Source organism: Macrobrachium nipponense, chromosome 27, assembly GCF_015104395.2.
Source record: "Macrobrachium nipponense isolate FS-2020 chromosome 27, ASM1510439v2, whole genome shotgun sequence".
Classification (NCBI taxonomy): domain Eukaryota; kingdom Metazoa; phylum Arthropoda; class Malacostraca; order Decapoda; family Palaemonidae; genus Macrobrachium; species Macrobrachium nipponense.
In genome coordinates, this window is record NC_087216.1 from 19,564,719 (window position 1) to 19,586,068 (window position 21,350).

The 21,350-nt window shown below is 35.2% G+C and overlaps 1 protein-coding gene across 5 annotated transcripts in view; it reads right to left on the bottom strand.

Annotated features, from left to right (window-relative positions):
* Positions 1-21,350, bottom strand: part of LOC135200888 (uncharacterized) — a 1,536,981-nt gene that overhangs the window by 111,096 nt on the left and 1,404,535 nt on the right. For all 5 annotated transcript variants that reach the window (XM_064229627.1, XM_064229624.1, XM_064229626.1 and 2 more), the window contains one exon: positions 11,887-12,113. In XM_064229627.1, coding sequence (XP_064085697.1) covers positions 11,887-12,113 — 227 coding nt within the window. The remainder of the gene's footprint in view (positions 1-11,886; positions 12,114-21,350) is intronic.

Consider the following 21,350-nt stretch of genomic DNA (forward strand, 5'->3'; position numbering starts at 1 on the left):
CTATACAGCAAGAAACAATATAACGTTCACCACAAAGTGATTTAAATCTTCTGCACCTTCATTAGAAAATACCCATCACTGGTAAAATTCCAGAAGAGGTTTTCTTAAAAAGCACAAACTTATGATTCATGAAATTCAAGTCTCCTATATTGTAGTCGAACTAATTACGTAAGAACATGTAAAGAAAAACTTAAAACTATATAATCCATAATACCAACAAATATTAAAACAAAAATATCAGAGATGTTAAGGAATTTCGTCCTTATCAGACGCCATGAAAAAAAAAGCAACAGAAAGTAGGTCAGCGCTACTCCACTCCCCCACAACAGCTGCAAATCGATTTTCAATTTATCTTAGGTTCTCCTTCGAAATATAACAACCACAACTCCTTCCCTTCTGCTGATTACCGTAAATTTGTACGGTTTAGTAACAGGTGTTTAGGTTACCAACCTTTGTGTGTGTGTGTATATATATATATATATAATATATATTATATATATATATATATATATATATATATATATACATACTACTACATACATACTTATATATATATAGTATCTGTATGTATGTATGTATTATTATATATATGTATGTATGTAGTATGTGTCTAATATATATATATATATGTATGTATTATGTATTATATTTATATATATTATATATATATATAGATATATAGAGGTATAGTATATATATATATTATTAATACATATACGTCAGTAAATTTCGATTATCTAATTTACTGCATGCGATTAACTTGTAAAATATAATCATAAAAGTTAAGTTGTACCGACAACGATTTGAATTATTTTCCTGAAAGACTACAAATATGATACTCCAAATTATCAAGACTGTTTCAAGATAACTCCTGATTTTAAAAATTATATAAATCGGCTCTTTTTCTATGTGAATTAATGAATGAGTTTCATAAGGTTGTGTCAAAATAACCTTGAACTTACAAAAAAGATAAATTGGCTTTTTACTATGAATAAATGCCAAATAAATAATGTTTTTGTTTAAGGTTTTATCAAAATAACCGTGAATCTAAAAACAAAATTTACATGATTTATAAAATTGGTTTTTAATACGAATAAACGTCAAATATCGAAATGAGTATTTTGGAGCTGAAGTCATTTCTTAACTGCTTATAGGATTTCATAAACCTCCCAAGACCTGTATAAAGAGAGACCTGGCACCAACCCCATTCTTACCGAATATTTCCCTCTCAAACTTTTTAAGCACGAAATATTTTTCATACACATCTGCCCTGAATAGAATCCTCGCCGTCAAATTTATAAGTCTTGCCCCCGCAAGCAATTTCCTCTAAATATATTTCTAACATTTTCCTTGTCAGGAAATCTCCCCACCCCAACACCCCCACCCCGCCCCCCTCAGCAGCAAGTCTTCTGTCATCCCCCATTTACATTTTTTCTTTATGCCGAGATCTTTCCCTTCGTTATATATTTTATTCTCGGGGTTTTGTTTACCTTCCTTCTTCCATTAATATTTTTTTAAGCAACGCACCTTTTCGCTCATGAGTGGCGGACGATTTTTTATTCTCATTACGTCAGTAAACTTCCCTTTGTTTTTACTTTCATAGGCAAACACTAACTCTTGTATTCTGCTTTTTTGTAATTTGTAACACCCTCATAATATTCCTTTCGTTGATTCCAACAACTTAAAACCTACATTCAGCTTCAATTTCCAGGCTCCAATCATGACGGGGTAAACTCCAGAGTAAACAGTAGAATTATGCTCATTTTAATGTTACTTTCATCCTCGTTTCGTTTACTCTACAAAGCACAACCACATCAAGCAAAACAATAACAAAACCTATGCTTTTTTTGAAGTGCGGTTCTTTCCTGCATATCTATTCATTTTGCCTCCTCATTATATTCTGTGGTTTCCCGTCAGCATGCATTCACTATCACAACCGATACTCAATTACTCAAGAATCTTCACAATTCTTACTTCATTGTACTGTATATCTGAAGAGGTGTGGGCGTCAATAACAACAATAAGTGCAAAGCAATTAACAGATTTCTTTTTATGAAAATTCTCTGCCTCAAGCATTTTTCCAATAAATTTCTTACACGTACACTTTTCACCTTGAATAGACTGACAATAAAAATCAAAATGACATCAGAGGGCATACTTCCTTCGAAACTTGAGCGCTGGCAAAATCTTCGCCCCGGCATTATATTTCATTCTTACAGCAATCTCAGCCTCCGGGCAATTTTGCTGAAGAAAATACCCTGGAACTTAAACCAATAATCTTTACTGGATAACTTCTTTAGTAATATCGCTAGACTTTTTTTTAATCGAATCATTTCTAGGCTCTTCTGTGAGACACGAAGGGAGGATTCCTGAGTGAACGACGAGAAAAGGAACAAGTTAAGACACTGGGAAGGGTCCTGAGTAATGAAAACACGACAAGTTGAGATGGGTGGGACGGATAAGCGGGACTGATAAGCGGGAAGTTATCAAAACGATCCAAACATGACAGGTAAACACTAATTTGAGGAAGCAACGCACGCATGGCAAAGGCAGATGGAAAGTATACTAAGGAAAGACAGACATGAAAATATTAAACCAGTTTGATCGGTACGTGACATTAAAAGTTAAAGCGTTGGACAAGTAAATGTAAGTGACCAAAGCATCTCTAACTAGAAAAGGCTAATGGTCTCCTAGACTGGAGGAGGAGGAGGAGGAGGAGGAGGAGGAGGAGGGAGAAGTGAACGGAAGAAAGCAACACTCAATTGGTCGAACAGAGACTGCAACGATCCATAATTATAATCAACAGTGAGGCTTACACGGCAGACTGTAAGCATTACCCCAGTAAGGGGGATTAATTACACGGCATTTACAGAAAATTAATTCCCTATGCAATTGCTAAAGTAATATGTAGGAACTGGAAAAATGATCATAAAGCAGAAAAGCTATCGAAGGATAAACAGCCATTAAAAATGCATAAGAAAATTAAAAATAAAAATGGAATTGGGCGCAATTACCTCAATTTAGTTAAGAGGATGAAATTGAAATTAACGCATGAAAATAATTATTTCAGGATTTTCATAAAACAATCAATCTTTCACGATAAAAAAGCAAAATAAACAATATGTAAACAACATTGTAATAATAATAATAATAATAATAATAATAATAATAATAATATAGGCACGATCCCAAGATCCATGAAAAGGAACCTGGAAAAAATAGATGCTGAAGCAGCTCCAGGACTCATGCAGAAGTGTGTGCTATTGGAAACAGCGCACATAGTAAGAAAAGTGATGGATGGACTCCTAAGGAGGCAGGATGCAACCTGGAACCCCACACTATAAAAACCACCCAGTCGAACAGGATGACTGTGTTAAACAAAAACAAAACAAGAATAACAATAATAATAATAATAAATACCAGGAGCCTTTCTAAATCAAATTACAAGAGTCAATCACACAATTTCCATGACAATATTAAGCGAAATTTCATCATTTCGAACATAGAATATATATAATTCCCCAAATCCCTTTATCATCCTTTCTCTTCTGTCGAAAAGTAATGTTCCTTCAACCGCCTTGGCACTGATAACAGAATCGCTTTCTCGAAGAGAAACCTTCAATATAGTGCTACGCAACAGGATGACATAAAGACGCGAATCCTACATTAAATCATGCATTCCTCGCTCTAATGGTATTCGACGAAGGACCCTCACCTTCTGCGCACTATTTCCAATAATGGTTACGAGCTAAAGGAAGATTTATGAAATACACGGGTGCTGGAATTGGGGTGATAAATATTATATAATATACGAGCTCAATCATTCGGAGATTGATAGTACGTCATGCACTAAGCTGATCGAGTACCTATACCACAGCTGGTAACTACTACATCAGCTTAGTTACACATGTACATAGATGATTGAGTAGTTACCACAATATGTGCAACCGAAAATGGAGAGAGAGAGAGAGAGAGAGAGAGAGAGAGAGAGAGAGAGAGAGAGAGAGAGAGATAGGAACAATTTTTCAGTTTGAGAATCTGTTTGCCGGTATGTAACAAAACATTTAGTAAGATGAGAGAGAGAGAGAGAGAGAGAGAGAGAGAGAGAGAGAGAGAGAGAGAGAGAGTTGGGAACAATTGTTCAGTTTGAGAATCTATTTGTCAGTATGTTGTAAGGAGAGAGAGAGAGAGAGAGAGAGAGAGAGAGAGAGAGAGAGAGAGAGAGAGAGAGAGAGAGAGGGTGTGTGGAAGCCGTCATATCTAGATGTTGATAAATGATACGAGTTTATAAGCTTAGACTACCCAACAGGTTGACTGATCGAGTTGCTTTGGTAGACAAGCGAGATGGATTGGGGATAATATAGTTTTCCCGGAGTGTTGCCTGTGACCTATATGGGTAGCATGAATGTTAGCTAAGGTCGTGTCCTCTCTCTCTCTCTCTCTCTCTCTCTCTCTCTCTCTCTCTTCATGCCCAATGTTCTATTCTTAAAGTTTCACTCTCTCTCTCCTCTCTCTCGCTCTCTCTTCCTCTCCTCTCTCTCTCTCTGTCGATGTACTATTCTTTACGTTTTCTCTCTCTCTCTCTCTCTCTCTCTCTCTCTCTCTCTCTCTCTCTCTCTCTCTCTCTCTCTTCGCTTGCAATTTCGCATACAAGTTCTTAAACTAAAAACCTTTTCCTAAGAGGACATTCCTAATTGTAACCAGGTATAGGTACATAATCGATTCTCTCTCTCTCTCTCTCTCTCTCTCTCTCTCTCTCTCTCTCCACACTTTAGCAATTTATTATTCAGTGCCAAGGCCAGGCAGTCGGGTATCGTTTATTCCGAGGAAAAAGGTGCCTAGAGCGAAAAAGGGTATTAGAGACATTAAGGGCAGCTTAACGGCTTTTGCCCGGGCAGGGGTATAAGTCCTTCCTATTAAGAACAAATCACTTTGTTACTATTTATGGTTTACACGTTACAGATGACAAATGGTTTTTTTAAAGTAAAATCTAGCTGTCAATAATGAAGATCAAAATTAACATTCCTTATAAACCAATAAGGTACAAGTTTATTTAGGCCTTAACAACCTGCTTTAAGCATAATAGAAAATCGACTAGTATAGAAAGGCAGGTAAACACACACATAAACAAACACACATACAAACTATCCAGTGGTCAAGACACCTGGTTCGCCAGCAAGAAGACCTGGGTTCGATACCCGGTTGAGGTTTGACACTTTGGGCAAGGACTGATAAATTTGATGGGGTCAACGTTTGAAATAAGTAGTACATTGGCAACCAGCCTAGATAAACGAAGAGTTTATGTATAAGATGTTTGCATACTGAACCAGATTACTTACTGGGAAATTAGATATATATAGGTCCTCTAATTCTCCAGGTATGTTGGATTCCAGGTACATATTTTCCTTTACAAATATTTATACGAGCTTTCTTTGTAAACTTACTTTTATATTTACATCAGTCTCCTTAGTAAAGGACGAGAGTTGAAAGGCCTTGCAGCCGTACTCCAATTGTTTCACAGTCCTTCGTGGCTTTTGCATTTATATATATATATATATATATATATATATATCTATATATATAAATATATTAAATATAAATATATCTATAATATATAAATATTGTATATAAATAATATAGATATAATTTTATATATATATATTAGGAATATCTATATATATATATAGATATGATATACATATAATAGATATGATATAGATATAATGTTATATATATATTAAGATACTATTATTATTTGCGATTAATTTTTATATTGTCGTGCGTATTTTCTTTATAACTAATTTATATATATACTTACAAAGGCACATCACGACAGCAACTTTAAAATCTGAAGATAAATACTTAAAGATGAGAGAAAATTCCGTCTGCCCTCTCCTTCAAGAAACCACACTCCTGACGATACGTGTGAGAGAGATATTGCTGGCAGGCCGTGAGGCCTAACAATTTCACCGACGAAAAACTTCCCCCATCAAACAATCTTTTCTCCGGAAATAGGAGAAGGAATCGTTCTTTTATTTCTCTGCAACGAATGGCATAAAGGCGTTCTCTCTCAGAGAGAGAGAAAGAGAGAGAGAGAGAGAGAGAGAGAGAGAGAGAGAGAGAGAGAGAGAGAGAGAGAATACTCGGTTCCGGTGCCAATACGGAATGGTTATGAGATGAAGGCCGGTTAGAGATTGGTTATAAAATTTGGTATGCCGTTTACGACTGTTCAGGCTTATTCTGTGCATTTTATTGAAGTGGAAAGCAAAGTAATTTACCACTGACAAACATTAAATTACAGTTATTTGTACTAAGAACATTAAACTTTATAATAGATTCAGACCGACCGTATTTTTGATGTAAACAAAACCTTTTAAAATTATAATGACATGAAGATACTACCGTACACAGTGAGTTCAGGATTGTTCTATACACATGAGTGATGTAGAAAAATTGAAAGTAACTTCAGGTTAATAACAACTAAATTGCTATTATTTGTATATAGAATATCAAACTTTATCGTATTTTCAAACCGACTGTATTCTCTACACAACGCTTTCAAAATTATCTGTGTAATGCGTAATGAAATGAATTTATTATATATAACAACAACTGACGCGATGTGAAATAATTTCAGAGGTATGTCAATTAAATGTTTATTCCCTTCGTATTATTACTGAAACAGCATTCGTAAGGAACAAGGATATAACAAATAATCATACAGCAAGCTTGCACAGAACACAATACCCACAAGAGTAAAATACATAATTAAATAAGGCAAATGTATTCATTCAACACTTCCAAACTGCAACTAAGTATAACGATCTTGGCCCTATAACTCCCATTTCCATCTATATAAGAGAAGGGATGGTGCCGACCAATCAGAACGCTCCTTGATAGGGGAGAGGATGCCGACCAATCAGAACGCTCCTTGATAAGGGAGGGGATGACGCCGACCAATCAGAACGCTCCTTGATAAGGGAGGGGATGACGCCGACCAATCAGAACGCTCCTTGATAAGGGAAGGTCGCATGAAATACGAAATACTCCCCCTTCTGAGTAATGGCCCTGGGTTAGATTGGGAATAACAGTCTGGACTGTTACTCATCTTTCGAGTCATGGCTATAAGGTCTGACTGCGAATAAACAGTCTAAGTGTGACTGTTCTTTTCTGTCGAGGGGAATTAATGGAATGGTCTTTTCCCGATGTAGGACGTATTCTTAGTAGTCTATGATAATGATATAAGTTTTGGCGTATCATAATTAAAGGTGTACAATTGCTATCAAATTAGAAATACAGACAGTCCAGTAATACTAATCAAAATTTCGAGATACTGAAAGAAAATAACTAGCTGACTAATGCTGAATTCCATTTCCTGGACAACGACATGTCGCTAACAACAAGTAAAGAAATGAAAAAAATTAACAATACATTAATGAATAAATTAAATGACTAAAATTTCATTTCCGAAAATCTTTGCATCCTTCAGCTTCTTATAGTATGGTTTGATGGAAATAGCGTAAAATTTGCAGTCAAATAATTACAAAAGTGGAAAATAATTCCAGATCCCACCAGGTCCGTTTTTGAGGAGAGAGAGAGAGAGACGAGAATTGAAGATAGACGAAGAGGGATGCGAGAGAGTGAGGTGGTTCCGATTGAGGAGGAGGAGCCTCGAGAGGAGAGAGACGAGGGCCGCCCTGAGAGAGAGAGAGAGACTGTAACTACTTAGCGAAAGTATCTTTAATTAATATACAAGACAGCTCGAGAAATGAATCAAAATAAAAATACACTCTAATATCTCCCAGCCTCCATTTCGTCTGCTGACGCAAATAAACTTCCATTCTGCTTCTGTCTCTCTGTACAGGAAAACAAGAGCAAAATGCAAAACGAGAAACGGCCCTCCTCCTACCGCGCACGCGCACTAACCGTCCCGTTCGGGAAAATCAACAAAACAGTATTTTATCCCCGAGACCAAAACATGGTTGACCTTGAATAAAAAAAAAAGTAACCCCAAAAGCATCTGGCCACACGTAACACAACAGAGGGTCAAAATAAACAACGGGATTTATTTGAGGATACGTCGTAGGATCTGCGAGGATTTCCAAAACAACCTACCTCCCCCATAAAAAAAGGGAAGACCCATGGATGGATCCTATTTGCCAACTACACACATACAGGGGAGGAGGAATTGTTTGATTTTATTAGGAGAGGTCCGTATTTCAATACACACACACACACACACACAGAGGAATGGATTAGCTTCCATATCTTCCCTTCCTCTAAAAGTGACATCATATTAAGAGAGAGAGAGAGAGAGAGAGAGAGAGAGAGAGAGAGAGAGAGAGTTTAGCTTCTATATCTTATTACCCTCCTCTAAAAGTTACATCACATTAAGAGAGAGAGAGAGAGAGAGGAGAATGGTTTAGCTTCCATATCCTACCATACTGTAAAAGTTAAATCACATTATGAGAGAGAGAGAGAGAGAGAGAGAGAGAGAGAGAGAGAGAGAGAGAGAGAGAACTCATGACGAATATAAAAATTGAGTACATCATTTGAAATATCATTCTGGGAAACTGTCGGCAGTGGCCGCCTGCCAGACGTACAAACACTCTCTCATCGCAATGTCATCTTGAGGCACCTTTTTCAATTTTCCAACACACTACATGACGCAACGGAAACAAATGAAGACACTGATCTAAAATTTACAATAACGACAGACATCTAGTTTAAAGTCGAATGTTAGGGTTAAATCGATGTAAATATGATCACTCGGCAGATTTTCACTGTATAAAAAAAAATATTGACAGTATCCAAAGGTAAAGTGTTAATCAAAAAGTCAAACCCTTGGAAGCTATAAACACATACCTATATCACGCTATAAATATATCTATATCAAGCTACAAACACATACCTACATCAAGCTATAAACACATACCTATATCAAGCTATAAATATACCTATATCACGCTATAAGTTAAGTATATCTTAGTTTCACCAGACCACTGAGCTGATGAACAGCTCTCCTAGGACTGGCCCGAAGGATTAGATATTTTTAAGTGGCTAGGAACCAACTGGTTACCTAGCAACGGGACCTACAGCTTATTGTGGGATCCTAACCACATTATATCAAGAAATGAATTTCTATCACCAGAAATCAATTCCTCTGGTTCCGCGTTGACCGAGCCGAGAATCGAACTTCGGACCACCGGATTGGTAGCCGAGCGCGAAATCCACTCGTCCAACGAGGAACTTATATCACGCTATAAACACACCTATTTCTAACTATAAACACATACCTATATCAAGTTACAAATATACCTATATGAAGCTATAAACACATACCTATATCTAGCTATAAACACAACTATATCAAGTTGTAAATATACCTATATCAAGCTATACACACACCTATTCAAGCTATAAATATCCCTACATCATGCTATATACGCATACCCAAATCAAGCTATAAACACATACCTATATCAAGTTATATATATACCTATATAAAGCTATAAACACATATATCAAGCTATAAAGAGATAACTATTTCAAACTATAAATATACCTATATCAAACTATAAACACACCTATATCTAGCTATAAACACATACCTATATCAAGCTATAAATATACCTATATTAAGCTATAAACACATACCTATATCAAGCTATAAATATACCTATATTTAGCTATAAACACATACCTATATCAAGCTATAAATATACCTATATTTAGCTATAAACACATACCTATATCAAGCAGATTGTTTCCTAGTAAGAGGATAGGAATAAATTTATAGAGACGAGGGCAAGGTAATAAGGGGGACCTGGAAATATGTCATCAAGGGGTGACGAAGGTAACTCAGAAGAGGGAGCCGACGGGTGGAGAGAGAGAGAGAGAGAGAGAGAGAGAGAGAGAGAGAGAGAGAGAGAGAGAGAGACTCACAGACATTCTATCACAAGAGAAATAGTTCTCAGACGTTAATGCGGTATTGAGTCTTGTTTCTGTGAGGTAATAGTTGCTTCCAAGAATAAGTTTTCACTTAACCTTAAAAACACAGTTTTCTAATGCTTACAATTTGTACTATACTGCATAAATAACGCCAAAGCCTTTCGTTTTTTCACTTACAGTATAATTCTTCTAGTGCTACAAAGATATCAGGATCTATACCACTATTAGTAGCACTGAGAAATACCTTTCAAGCAAAAGCAACTGCTTGGACTATTTTGTAAATTTCGAACTATCTTTTCTCAATAAATACATAGACTTTACATTACCATTATTCTGGTGATAAAGTACTTCAGAATATCATTACTAGCACGCTGAAATATTAAATCTTATACAATCAGAACCTTAAGAATGATTTCCTAAGACCTTTCTCATTCTCGTACGCAATTCCTTATTTTCAGCTACGCTAAGGCTACCTTTCACTATGACCTCCGCTGACCTATATTTGGAAGTTGTCTATTTTTCAAGTTTGGGTGATTGAGGAACTATGACCGACTTGACAGTAAAACTGGATACACTAAGAGGACAAACGTTCTATTAGTTCATTATGGTGTTATTTTTCATCATTCATCATCATTTAGACCTTATAATACTACTTATCTCTTGGTGTATCAGTTCCAATGCAATGTTAGATCCCACGAGTACATAAGCTCTGAACGCATTTAGCACGTTTCTTTTTATCAAAATTTACACCTCGACTGTTATCATACGAACGCCTATAGAAACTTCACAATACCCGTGCATTTGATATCTAGGCCCGTCCCTTACGACGCTCCTGATTGGCTGTTGCTAAGCCAATCACAGGGCTGGAAACTCTCAGTCTCTCTCGAGAGTCCACATAGGCAGGATGTATGTTCCACCTCCCCTGAGGGATACTTTTGAAAGACCTATCCCTCAGGGGAGGTGAACACACATCTTGCCTATGTGAATTCTCGAGAGAGACTGAGAGTTTCCAGCCATGTGATTGGCTTATCAACAGCCATTCAGGAGCGCCGTAAGGGACGGGGCCTAGGCATCAAATGCACTCTTAATGTGAATCTACTATAGTACACCCTCCTACTCCCAGGTCATAGTACGTTCAAGATGACGATAATAAACATTGAATTTACATAACCTGGCAACACAAGATCGGTTTTCAGCGTTCCCGCCATGGTTCTTTTAAGACTTTTATTGCTGAATACATTGGTTCTTTTAAGACTTTTATTGCTAACTACATTACGCTCTTAGGTCAGCGATCCAGGTACGCTGTCACAACCTAACGGGATTACCTCTTAAAAGCTGCAGCAATCCTGTAGTGTGTGATTCTGAAGGTGTTTTTTAGTCACTGACAGTATCAGGTATCACAGTTCAATGTCTGAGATTCTACCTGAATCAGAGTATGATTCTTCATTGCGAGATTCATTCTATCAAATCTTAAAAGACAAAACCTAGACTGTGCCGTACCAACTCACCACAATGCAGCAGACACTCACATCTTAGAAGAAAATCCTAGACTGTGCAAAACCAACTCACCACAATGCAGAAAACACTCAAATCTTAAACCAAAAACCTCGACTGCACAACCAACCCACCACAATGCAACACACACACAAATCTTAAACCAAAAAACCTCGACTAAGCTGAAGTAACTCACCACAATGCAGCAGACACTCAAACCTTAAAAGCAAAACCTAGACTGGCCAAAACCAACTCACCACAATGCAGCAGAAACACGAATCTTAAAACCAAAAACCTCAACTATGCTTAAGTAACTTACCACAATGCAGCAGAAACACAAGTCTTACAACAAAAACCTAGACAGTGCAGAACCAACTCATCACAATGCAGCAGAAACACAAATCTTAAACTAAAATCCTCAACTATGCTTCAGTCACTCACCACATAGGCTGAGGCCGCCTCTGCAACTCTGGAAACGCCTGGCGGACGATGGTCGTCCAGAGGTTGTAGAGGACACAGATGGTTAGGACGCACAGCCAGTAGAAGTAAACGTTGCCATAGGGGTTGATGACAGTTCTCGGCGTTCTCTTCTTCTTCTTCTTGCGGATCTTCGGGGAACCTGTGGAGTTCTTGCTGATGTCCTCCTCATCTGTTTGGTCGACAGTGTCCTGCGGAGAAGGGGAGAGAGGACAACGTTGGTTAGTGGTGTTGTCTTGTCATTACTTGGCCTAATGAATATCACTTATCATGATCATAATGATAAGCAAAATGGCCCATAAGTATATATATTGATAATTATATATATCTATATATATATATTATATATATATGATATAAAAAATAATATAATTATATGTATATATATTAATATATATATATGTGTGTGTGTGTGTGTGTGTGTGTGTGTGTGTGGTGTGTGTGTGTATACACAATTCAGAATTATTACATGTCATAATCATATTAATTAGACAAAATCTCCCATTACTAAATTATATAATAATTTAAAATTCCTATCATTTGACATATAACTATAATAACAACGCAAAACGTCTCAAAAGTAAATATTTGTTAGGTATATTAATTTAATTTCAATATCACAGACTTTAAATGCTTGATATTGAAATAGCATCTTAATAATCAATTTCGAGATTTATTTTCAAAATGCTATCCAACAATTGATTGACAGCCGATACAGACAAGAACCACGCCCTCTCTCTCTCTCTCTCTCTCTCTCTCTCCTCTCTCTCTCTCTCTTACTTCTTTCTTACTCTCTATAGTAACGTCAGTAACAGCAAACAGAAAAACGAATAGAAACTCTTGTAAACCACTGAAAATATAAACATTTTGCGAATTTTAACATCCACCAAAAACGTGTTTGAATACGGGAATCTCAAACCTGGTTCTGAGCGAAGTCATTAAAAAGGATTCAGAGCACAGCAAGTTAGAATATGCACCTTGCACAAGTTTCCAAGACCAACAAACAGCACTTTCATCCTCACTTGAAATGCCAAATGTAAAGATACTCATTATTGCAGTTTTCCTTAATGTCCGGGAAAATGAGTACGTGGCAACTCTCTGCAGGCAGTATCTGGCAACCTTCACAAGCTCTACTGTACATATAGAGTCTAACCACTGAGTCTCATATCATTACTAATGAGCTGTAAGCTCAAGTTTCTCGGAACACACCCAAGGCTAATTTTCATTTCACAGAAAATGGATGAAGTGTTTATACTTGTTCTTTAATATAACTGTCTGAAAAACGAAAAAATAAGATATTTATTTAACATATTTAACAAACGCCAATACAGGATGAGTTTAGAAGTCAGGTTTGACCATCAGCCCTGAGTAAATTAAAATACATTCTCAAGGAAAAAACTAAATAAAAAAGGATATTCTTACATTTTAAAAAATTCCATATCGTAAAATCAATTGAACTTTCTATAAACACGCATAACAATTATCATTCTGATTAACCTAATAGGATAAACCTAGTTATAGACATAGCTTAAATCAGCGTATAATTAGCTAAGCAAAACCTTACAGATATATATGTAGATATATACATATATATATATATATATATATATATATATTTATATCTTATATATATATATATATATATAATATATATATATATATATATATATATATATATATATATATAATTGATTGTCATCGATTCTGCGAAGGTTATATAGATATATATATATATATTATATATATATATATATATATATATATATATATATATATAACCTTCGCAGAATCGATGACAATCAATCACATATGAAACACGATTAACCTACACTCTAACATTTTTTTTGTTAAAATACAATGTCGCCAATTTCTCTTAGTATTAGTAAGTGACTCTTCAATAAATCCAATGAACTTTCCTCCTGACCACCATATCAGCTGGCAAAAAAAAACTAATAATAATAATAAAAGCTTATACTTTATCATCAAATTCTGAAAAGTTTGTGTTCAGCACTACAAAAATGAATAAATAAAAAAAAAAAACCAAGAGATATTGAATGTAACAGAAAGTATCGGAACACAAATAATTCAACTGCAAAAAAAAAACAAAAACTAAGCTTATAAGTTTATTTTTCATAAAATATTGTGTTAGACAAACAAAAAATAAATAAAATAAGAATCCAATGAATATAACAGAAAGTATTCTATAGACACAAAATATAATGGCAAAAAAAAATAATAAAAGGCTTAAAAAAAAATAGTTTTACTTTAAAATCATAAAAATTTTGAAAAGTTGTGTTCAGCAAAACAAAAAATTTAAATAATAAATAAATAAAACCAAGAGATTTATGCATAAAATTTAACAGAAAAGAGTTCTAATAGGACACAAAATATCAACTGGCAAAAAAAAAAAAAATTAATAAAAAGCCGTATTACTTTATCATAAAATTTTGAAAAGTTGGGCGTTCACACAACAAAAATAAATAAATAAATAAAACCAAGAGATATGAATATAACAGAAAGTATTCTATAGACACAAAATATCAACTGGCAAAAAAAAAAAAAATAATAAAAGCTTATACTTTATCATAAAATTTTGAAAAGTTTGTGTTCAGCACTACAAAAATAAATAAATAAATAAAAAAACCAAGAGATATGAATGTAACAGAAAGTATTCTATAAACACAAAATCAATTGAAAACAGCGTAGAGACAAAACGAATCTAAAATACAAGAGATAATTGAAACCACTCTCTGACTGGGATAAAAAGAATGTTGCAGTGGTAAAAAAAATAAATAAAAGTGAAAAGTACAGTAAAACAAAACGAACACAAAATACACCAAAGTAAACGAAACAAAAACGGAAAAAATGTTTTGCCAAAACAAAATGACAAACAAGATGAAAACTGAAAAACAACATAAAGCACAGAAGTCAGCTGAGTGCAAACCGACCTGACACCGAAAGAGAAAACTTGCTCTGGCGAGAGAGATAAACAAATATTAGTGTGTACTGAAAGTCCAATAAAAATAAGTAAATAAAGTTAAAGAGGAAATAAAACAGGTAAAAAGAACTAAAGAGGAAAAACGAGAAACAGCTCTAAAAGAAGAAAAACACAAAGGAAAGAAACCGCTTGACTAAAGGCACAATGGTCACTGGTCCACTTTTCTCTCCTCCCTTCCCTCTTCCCCTACCTCCTCCCCCTCCTCCCCCTCCAGAGATAAAAAGGATGACGTCCATTTGCAACCTCCGTCCATTCCGTTTTTCGTTTCAGATATCTTGGAACCTACAGTTGTTCCCAGACTTGCATTGGCAAGTGAGAGGTGAGGGGCAGGTTTGCAGAGCGCAAAATCGTCTTGGGTTTACTTTTACAAAAGGCGGAATTGACTTGGTTTTACTTTTACAAATGGCGAAATTGTTTTGGTTCTACTTTTGCGAAAGGTAAAACTGACTTGGTTTTATTTTTGCAAAAGGCGAAATTGTTTTGGTTTTACTTTTGCAAAAGGTAGAATTGACTTGGTTTTACTTTTACAAAAGGCAAAATTGTTTTGGTTTTACTTGTACTAAAGGCGAAATTGATTTGGTTTTACTTTTGCGAAAGGTAGAATTGACTTGGTTCTAATTTTACAAAAGGCAAAATTGTTTTGCTTTTACAAAAGGCGAAATTGATTTGTTTTTACCTTGGTCTTACTTTTACAAAAAGTAAAACTGACAAACTGAGTTAGTTTTACTTTTACAAAAGGTAAAATTGCATTAGCTTTACGTTTACAGAAGTCAAAATTGCCTTAGTTTTACTATTACAAATGGTAGAGCTGCCTTGATTTACGTTCACAATAGGCAAAATCGCTGAGCGCAGATTTTCAGAACGAAAAAAAAAAAAACTTTAGTGCAGGTTTAGAGAAACCAAAAACAAAACAAAACAAGAATAAACAACAAAAAACCTCCTCCCCCTTTTTTTGTAAGTCTAGAGGTTTAATAAAAAAAAACTGGTATAAAGAACTTTTTTTCTATCTTTTTTTAAATTAAGGAATAAGCGACGTCTATAAAACGTAGAGTAAAGATCAACGATTTGAAGTCTTTTCAGTTTAATCTAGCATTAACTCTGACTCTAAAACTTCTGAAATTCATGGCCTTCTAAAGCAAGATTCGTTAATGCTGAAACACTGACAAACGTTCCACTAATTTAGTATTCTGTAAAAGAAAACTATTGCGATGCACTATGTCTGTCCGTCTGTACTCAGATCTTGAAAAACTACTGGGGCTTAGAGGGTTGCAAATAGGTATATTGATCATCCACCCTCCAATCATCAATCCTACCAAATTGCATCCCCCTAGCCTCGGTAGTTTTTGTTGTATTAAGGGTTAAAGTTAGCTATGATCGTGCGTCTGGCACCAGGCTGTCGCCATAAGTTTCATGGGCCGTGGCTGAGAGTTTCATGCAGGATTATACGCTGTATAGAACACCGGATTGCGCCGAAGTTTTTACATTTTTCAGGTTCTGAGCGTTGCCAGGCAAATTAAAAACAAGCACACATTTCGAGTAATTCTAACCTGTCATTCTAAAAATTGTATTTACAGTAAGATCGCTGTATGAATATTAATACTAACACCCATAATACAATGCCACGTAACCAACTAGATGACTTAATTTTGATGCACCAAAAAATTTACATATTCCAGTTCAGAACATCCTCAATAAATTGAATTGAAGTTGGCAGAGAAGCAATGTCCGACATTCAAGGGAGACGGGATCGCGTGACATCAAGAGAAAACGCGCAAAGTAAATGATTCGAAAACAAATAGAAAAGATAACAGAAAAATTATAAGAAATTGGAATAGAACAAAATGAAAAAAAGGGCTAAACAGACAAAGCACACAAGTGAACCCACCAGAACGATAATAAAGAATAATGGAATAAAAGAGATAAAAGCAAAAAATGACAGAAACAAAATCATAGAATAGGAAAAAACCCACGACAACGATAATAAAAAATAATAGGATAAAAGAAATAAAAGCAAAGAAGAGCAGAAGCAAAACCATAAAATAGGAAATAAAAAGAGAAAATAATAAAATAAAATAAAAACTCGGCAGAGCGCAAACAGCACTCAAGGAAAAAGGCTTGACTAGCGGCTGGCAGATTATTGGTCCATTTACCCCAAGTGCTAAAAAAAACACAAAAAAGGAGGGGGGGGGGGGGGGATATTCCATCCATTTCCTATGTCCGTCCATCCCGATTCGCTCTGCAAATCATGGAAAAGCGAAGCTTTGTGGAAGTAGTCTCTGTTATGGCGGATGTCTGCGTATTGTATTTTAAATCAATCTCTCTCTCTCTCTCTTTTGTTTTGCTTTGTTTGTTAGGATGATAATAAAGATCTCATATCATCAGGATGATAAAGATTTTATGTTATCAGGATGATAATGAAGTTTTGGTTTTACCGGGATGATTATTGAGGTTTTATCTTATCAGGCTGATAATAAAGTGGTTTTATTAGGAAGATGATAAAGATTTGACCTTATCAGGATGATAGTAAAGTTTTGGTTTTATCAGGATGATGATTAAGATTTTGTCTTATCAGGATTATAATAAAGAGGTTTTATTAGGATGATAATGATTTTATGTTATCAGAATAATAATAAAGATTTTGGTTTTATCACGAAGAGGAAATTGATTTTATGTTACCAGAATAATAATAAAGTTTTGGTTTTATTAGGATGATGACTAAGATTTTTTATCTTATCAGGTAAATAATAAATTTTTTGTTTTATCTAGATGATTATTAAGATATTTTTTCAGGATGATGAAAAAGATTTTATATTATCAGGATGATGATGAAGTTTTTGTTTTATCAGGATGATTATTAAGATATTACTTTTCCAGGGTGATGAAAAAGATTTTATCTTATCACGATGAAAATAGGTTTTATTTTCTCAAGTTGATAATAAAGAATTTCTCTTACCGGGATGAAAATAAAGTTTTGATTTATCAGGCTGACGATCATTTTAACTATTTATTTATTTAATTACCACCAAGACGAGACGAGTGACGCAATTCTCAACATTAGGCGTCGCAAAGTTCAAGAGACTTCTGAGCTACTTTAAATTGCAAGTTTCTCCAAATTTCACAAAATTTCAAGGAAAATAACTCCTTGGAAGGAAATAACATAAGGAAATAACCGAATACAATTATAAACTGACGTTTAAGTACTTAAGAATACAATATAAATCATATTAACTAAGCATCCTGAGTGCTTGCCACTCAAACCCAGACATTTTACGTTCTGTAAAATACTTTATATATATATATATATATATATATATATATATATATATATATATATATATATATCTTTTTCCTTTGACATAAATCATAGTTCAGTTATCACAGTTGTGAATACAATGCCCTCTACTCTATGAATGAATGGGGATATCCGAACTGATGGAGATGACAGCGAGTAATTAAACCAGGTCGAATTTGATAACTGAACTGTGATTTATTTAAAGGGGGAATACGAGATTTGATATTATTACAGATTCGCCGAACCCCAAACACATTCCTTTTATGAATATTTGTTTAGGAGTTAAACCATCAATTTTACTTACAGAGGTATATATTTACAGATATATTCTATATATAATTTCCGACAACACGCCTTCTCTTTTTCGGGGAAGAGGAGGAGGAGGAGGGAGGAGGAGGACAGTACCAGAGAGTATCACTTTCCAATCTTTAAGTGCTTTGGAATTTGAATGCTTGACCCAAGCACCCCTTACGTCATGGGTACGACTCCCTTCATTTATCTAACCACTAAGTAAATCACTTCAAAAATCAGGTCAACAGAAGCACAAAATAATTATCAGGAAAATGGGTTTAAGTTGTCCCCCTCGCCCTTAGGATTGATCTCGGGTTTCTTGCTTACGATGCAAGGTTGATAAACCACTGGACCAAAGTAATAGAATACGAAAACCACTGAAAATTTTTAAAATTTTCTTACGTGAGAGAGAGAGAGAGAGAGAGAGAGAATCCTTTCGGCACATAAAAGAGGGGCTTTACGAGAGTTAGGGCGCCGTTCGTAAACGTAAATTAGGAGCGTTCCGTAGCACGATCGATTGTCCAAGGATATCAGCGGGTTTTTCCCACCGGATGCAAATCTTATGGTAATGCATTCCCTACGGTAATGCGGCCTTCCATCTCAGGGGATGCCGATATAAATGCACTCGAGACCGACGAGGCGGCAATACCGTATGAGGAACTATTCTAAGAAAAAGGAAAATGTTCCTTGGAACGCTTATAATATACGACAAAGCAGAAGAAAGTGCACTTTTTTTTATATAGTTTACCTGATGAAGGAAGACTTTTTTTTTTTTTTTTTTTTTTTTTTTTTTTTTTTTTTATATATAAAGGCGTTAACAATTCGTCTCTGGTTTGACGAGCTGTCGTAAGCCATTTTTCCCCCACGCTGAGAAAAATGGGCTTCAGAGAGTTTGATATTATTCAGAGCAAATTAGCTTAACTTTTGAGGAAATTTGGTTTGAAAACGTGACACCACAGACAGCTGAAGCTTTGGTATCTTATATAGTATTAAAAAAATGAAAAACTTTGGCTGGAAAACTCAAATACTTAAAAAAAAAATTATAAGTAAATTCGTCAAAACATGGACAAATTAGGTTGTCCACGAGAATACGTTAATGATGTCTTAAAAACAAAATAATTAATGTCGTTAAAATACAGTTTACATAATAATAATAATTCTACTACTTGAACATTTGACATATAAAAAACAATCGATTACATACAAAAAAGTTAGGACCCATTATGCATGCCCTAAATATTTTCCTCGCAGACATCAACAAAAACAAACACCACTACAGAGTATGTCACAAGAAGCCCCTACAGCAGACCAAGGGGAACTTCACCTGGAGTCACCTTACGTCCCACCTGGAGTCATCTTACACCCCTTGGCGATCTCCCGTCGCGAGCCATTGGGCAAAACGTTTGGCATTTGATTGCCTATTTTGAAGGAGGATTTTCAGAGTGAGCTTCAATAAATCAATCCTGGCTGTTAAATTGCTTTCAGAGAGTAATGACTGATCTTTCAAGGTCGTGACTTCGAGCGCTGAAAAGTACATACACTGAAGTTCATCTCACTAATATTGAGCTAGGAATCCTTTCTTAGAATGGGGCCAGATATTACTTATGTTGAGAAGCAACATAAAATTTGCAGTCTTTTATTTGATGGAAATGCAGTTCATAATAATATTATCTGTGCGTTTGCATATGTTTGTTTAGCATAGATCCTTCGTGAAACTTATATCCTTGAAGCTCAAATACATTTTAAAAAATGCGTCAATCACCTGATAATCTAGACATTCCACCTATGTATCAATGGCTTTTAAATGGAAATCTCTCTCTCTCTCTCTCTCTCTCTCTCTCTCTCTCTCTCTCTCTCTCTCTCAGTGGCATCATGAACGTAACGGGCACAGTGCATCAATGGACGAACACTCATTTTCCCGCAAAGTAGTAACATTACTTTAAGCTATGACGTCATCACGTTACTACACGAAGCTCTCGACTGAATTTCAGACAGATCCAGGATAATGGAATTCTGGTTAGTCGTCAGAATACGAGATAATTCAATTCTAAATTCATAAGTCAAACTAAGACCCAATCTATGAGAATACCTGTTAGACAATCAGCCAGTTAAAGTACAAGACGATTCGAGTCAGTAACTTTGCCAATCATGACCAGTCAGTAACTTTGCCAATCATGACCAGTCAATTACTGCGATGGGAAGTTTGTAGATTAACCGAGGGAATTTACAATTTATATATATATATATATATATATATATATATATATATATATATATATATATGTTCGGTTAGGCCATTCACGATTATCCCTTAGCCAAGCTATTCTCTCTCTCTCTTTCTTTCCATGCTGACGATTTTACGATCCTTTAACCTTTCAAGGTCTTAACTTCGAATACATTCTCTCTCTCCCTCTTTTTTTGTAGCTCTTAAAAGGGGCGCACTCTTTACCTGCCTGAGGGCTATTTTTAAATGCATTCCTCCTCTGGCCACCAAATGCGGTCAGCCGTAATTGCGTCACTACAAATTAAGAGCTGCATTCTCTTGCTATTTACGCTTTATCCTTAATTCTCTCTCTCTCTCTCTCTCAAATTAACTAAATCCAGTCTGTCTAGCGTTAATCATGTTAACAATTTAATCACAACATATTGGTGTTGTAAATAGGAATTCTCTCTCTCTCTCTCTCTCTCTCTCTCTCTCTCTCTCTCTCCAGTGAAAAATCCTAAAAAATCTAGACAGATTCCATCTGTGTATTTATGGATTTCAAATGGAAGTCTCTCTCTCTCTCTCTCTCTCTCTCTCTCTCTCTCTCTCTCTCAAATTAATGGTTCAGTCGGTCCAGTGAAAAA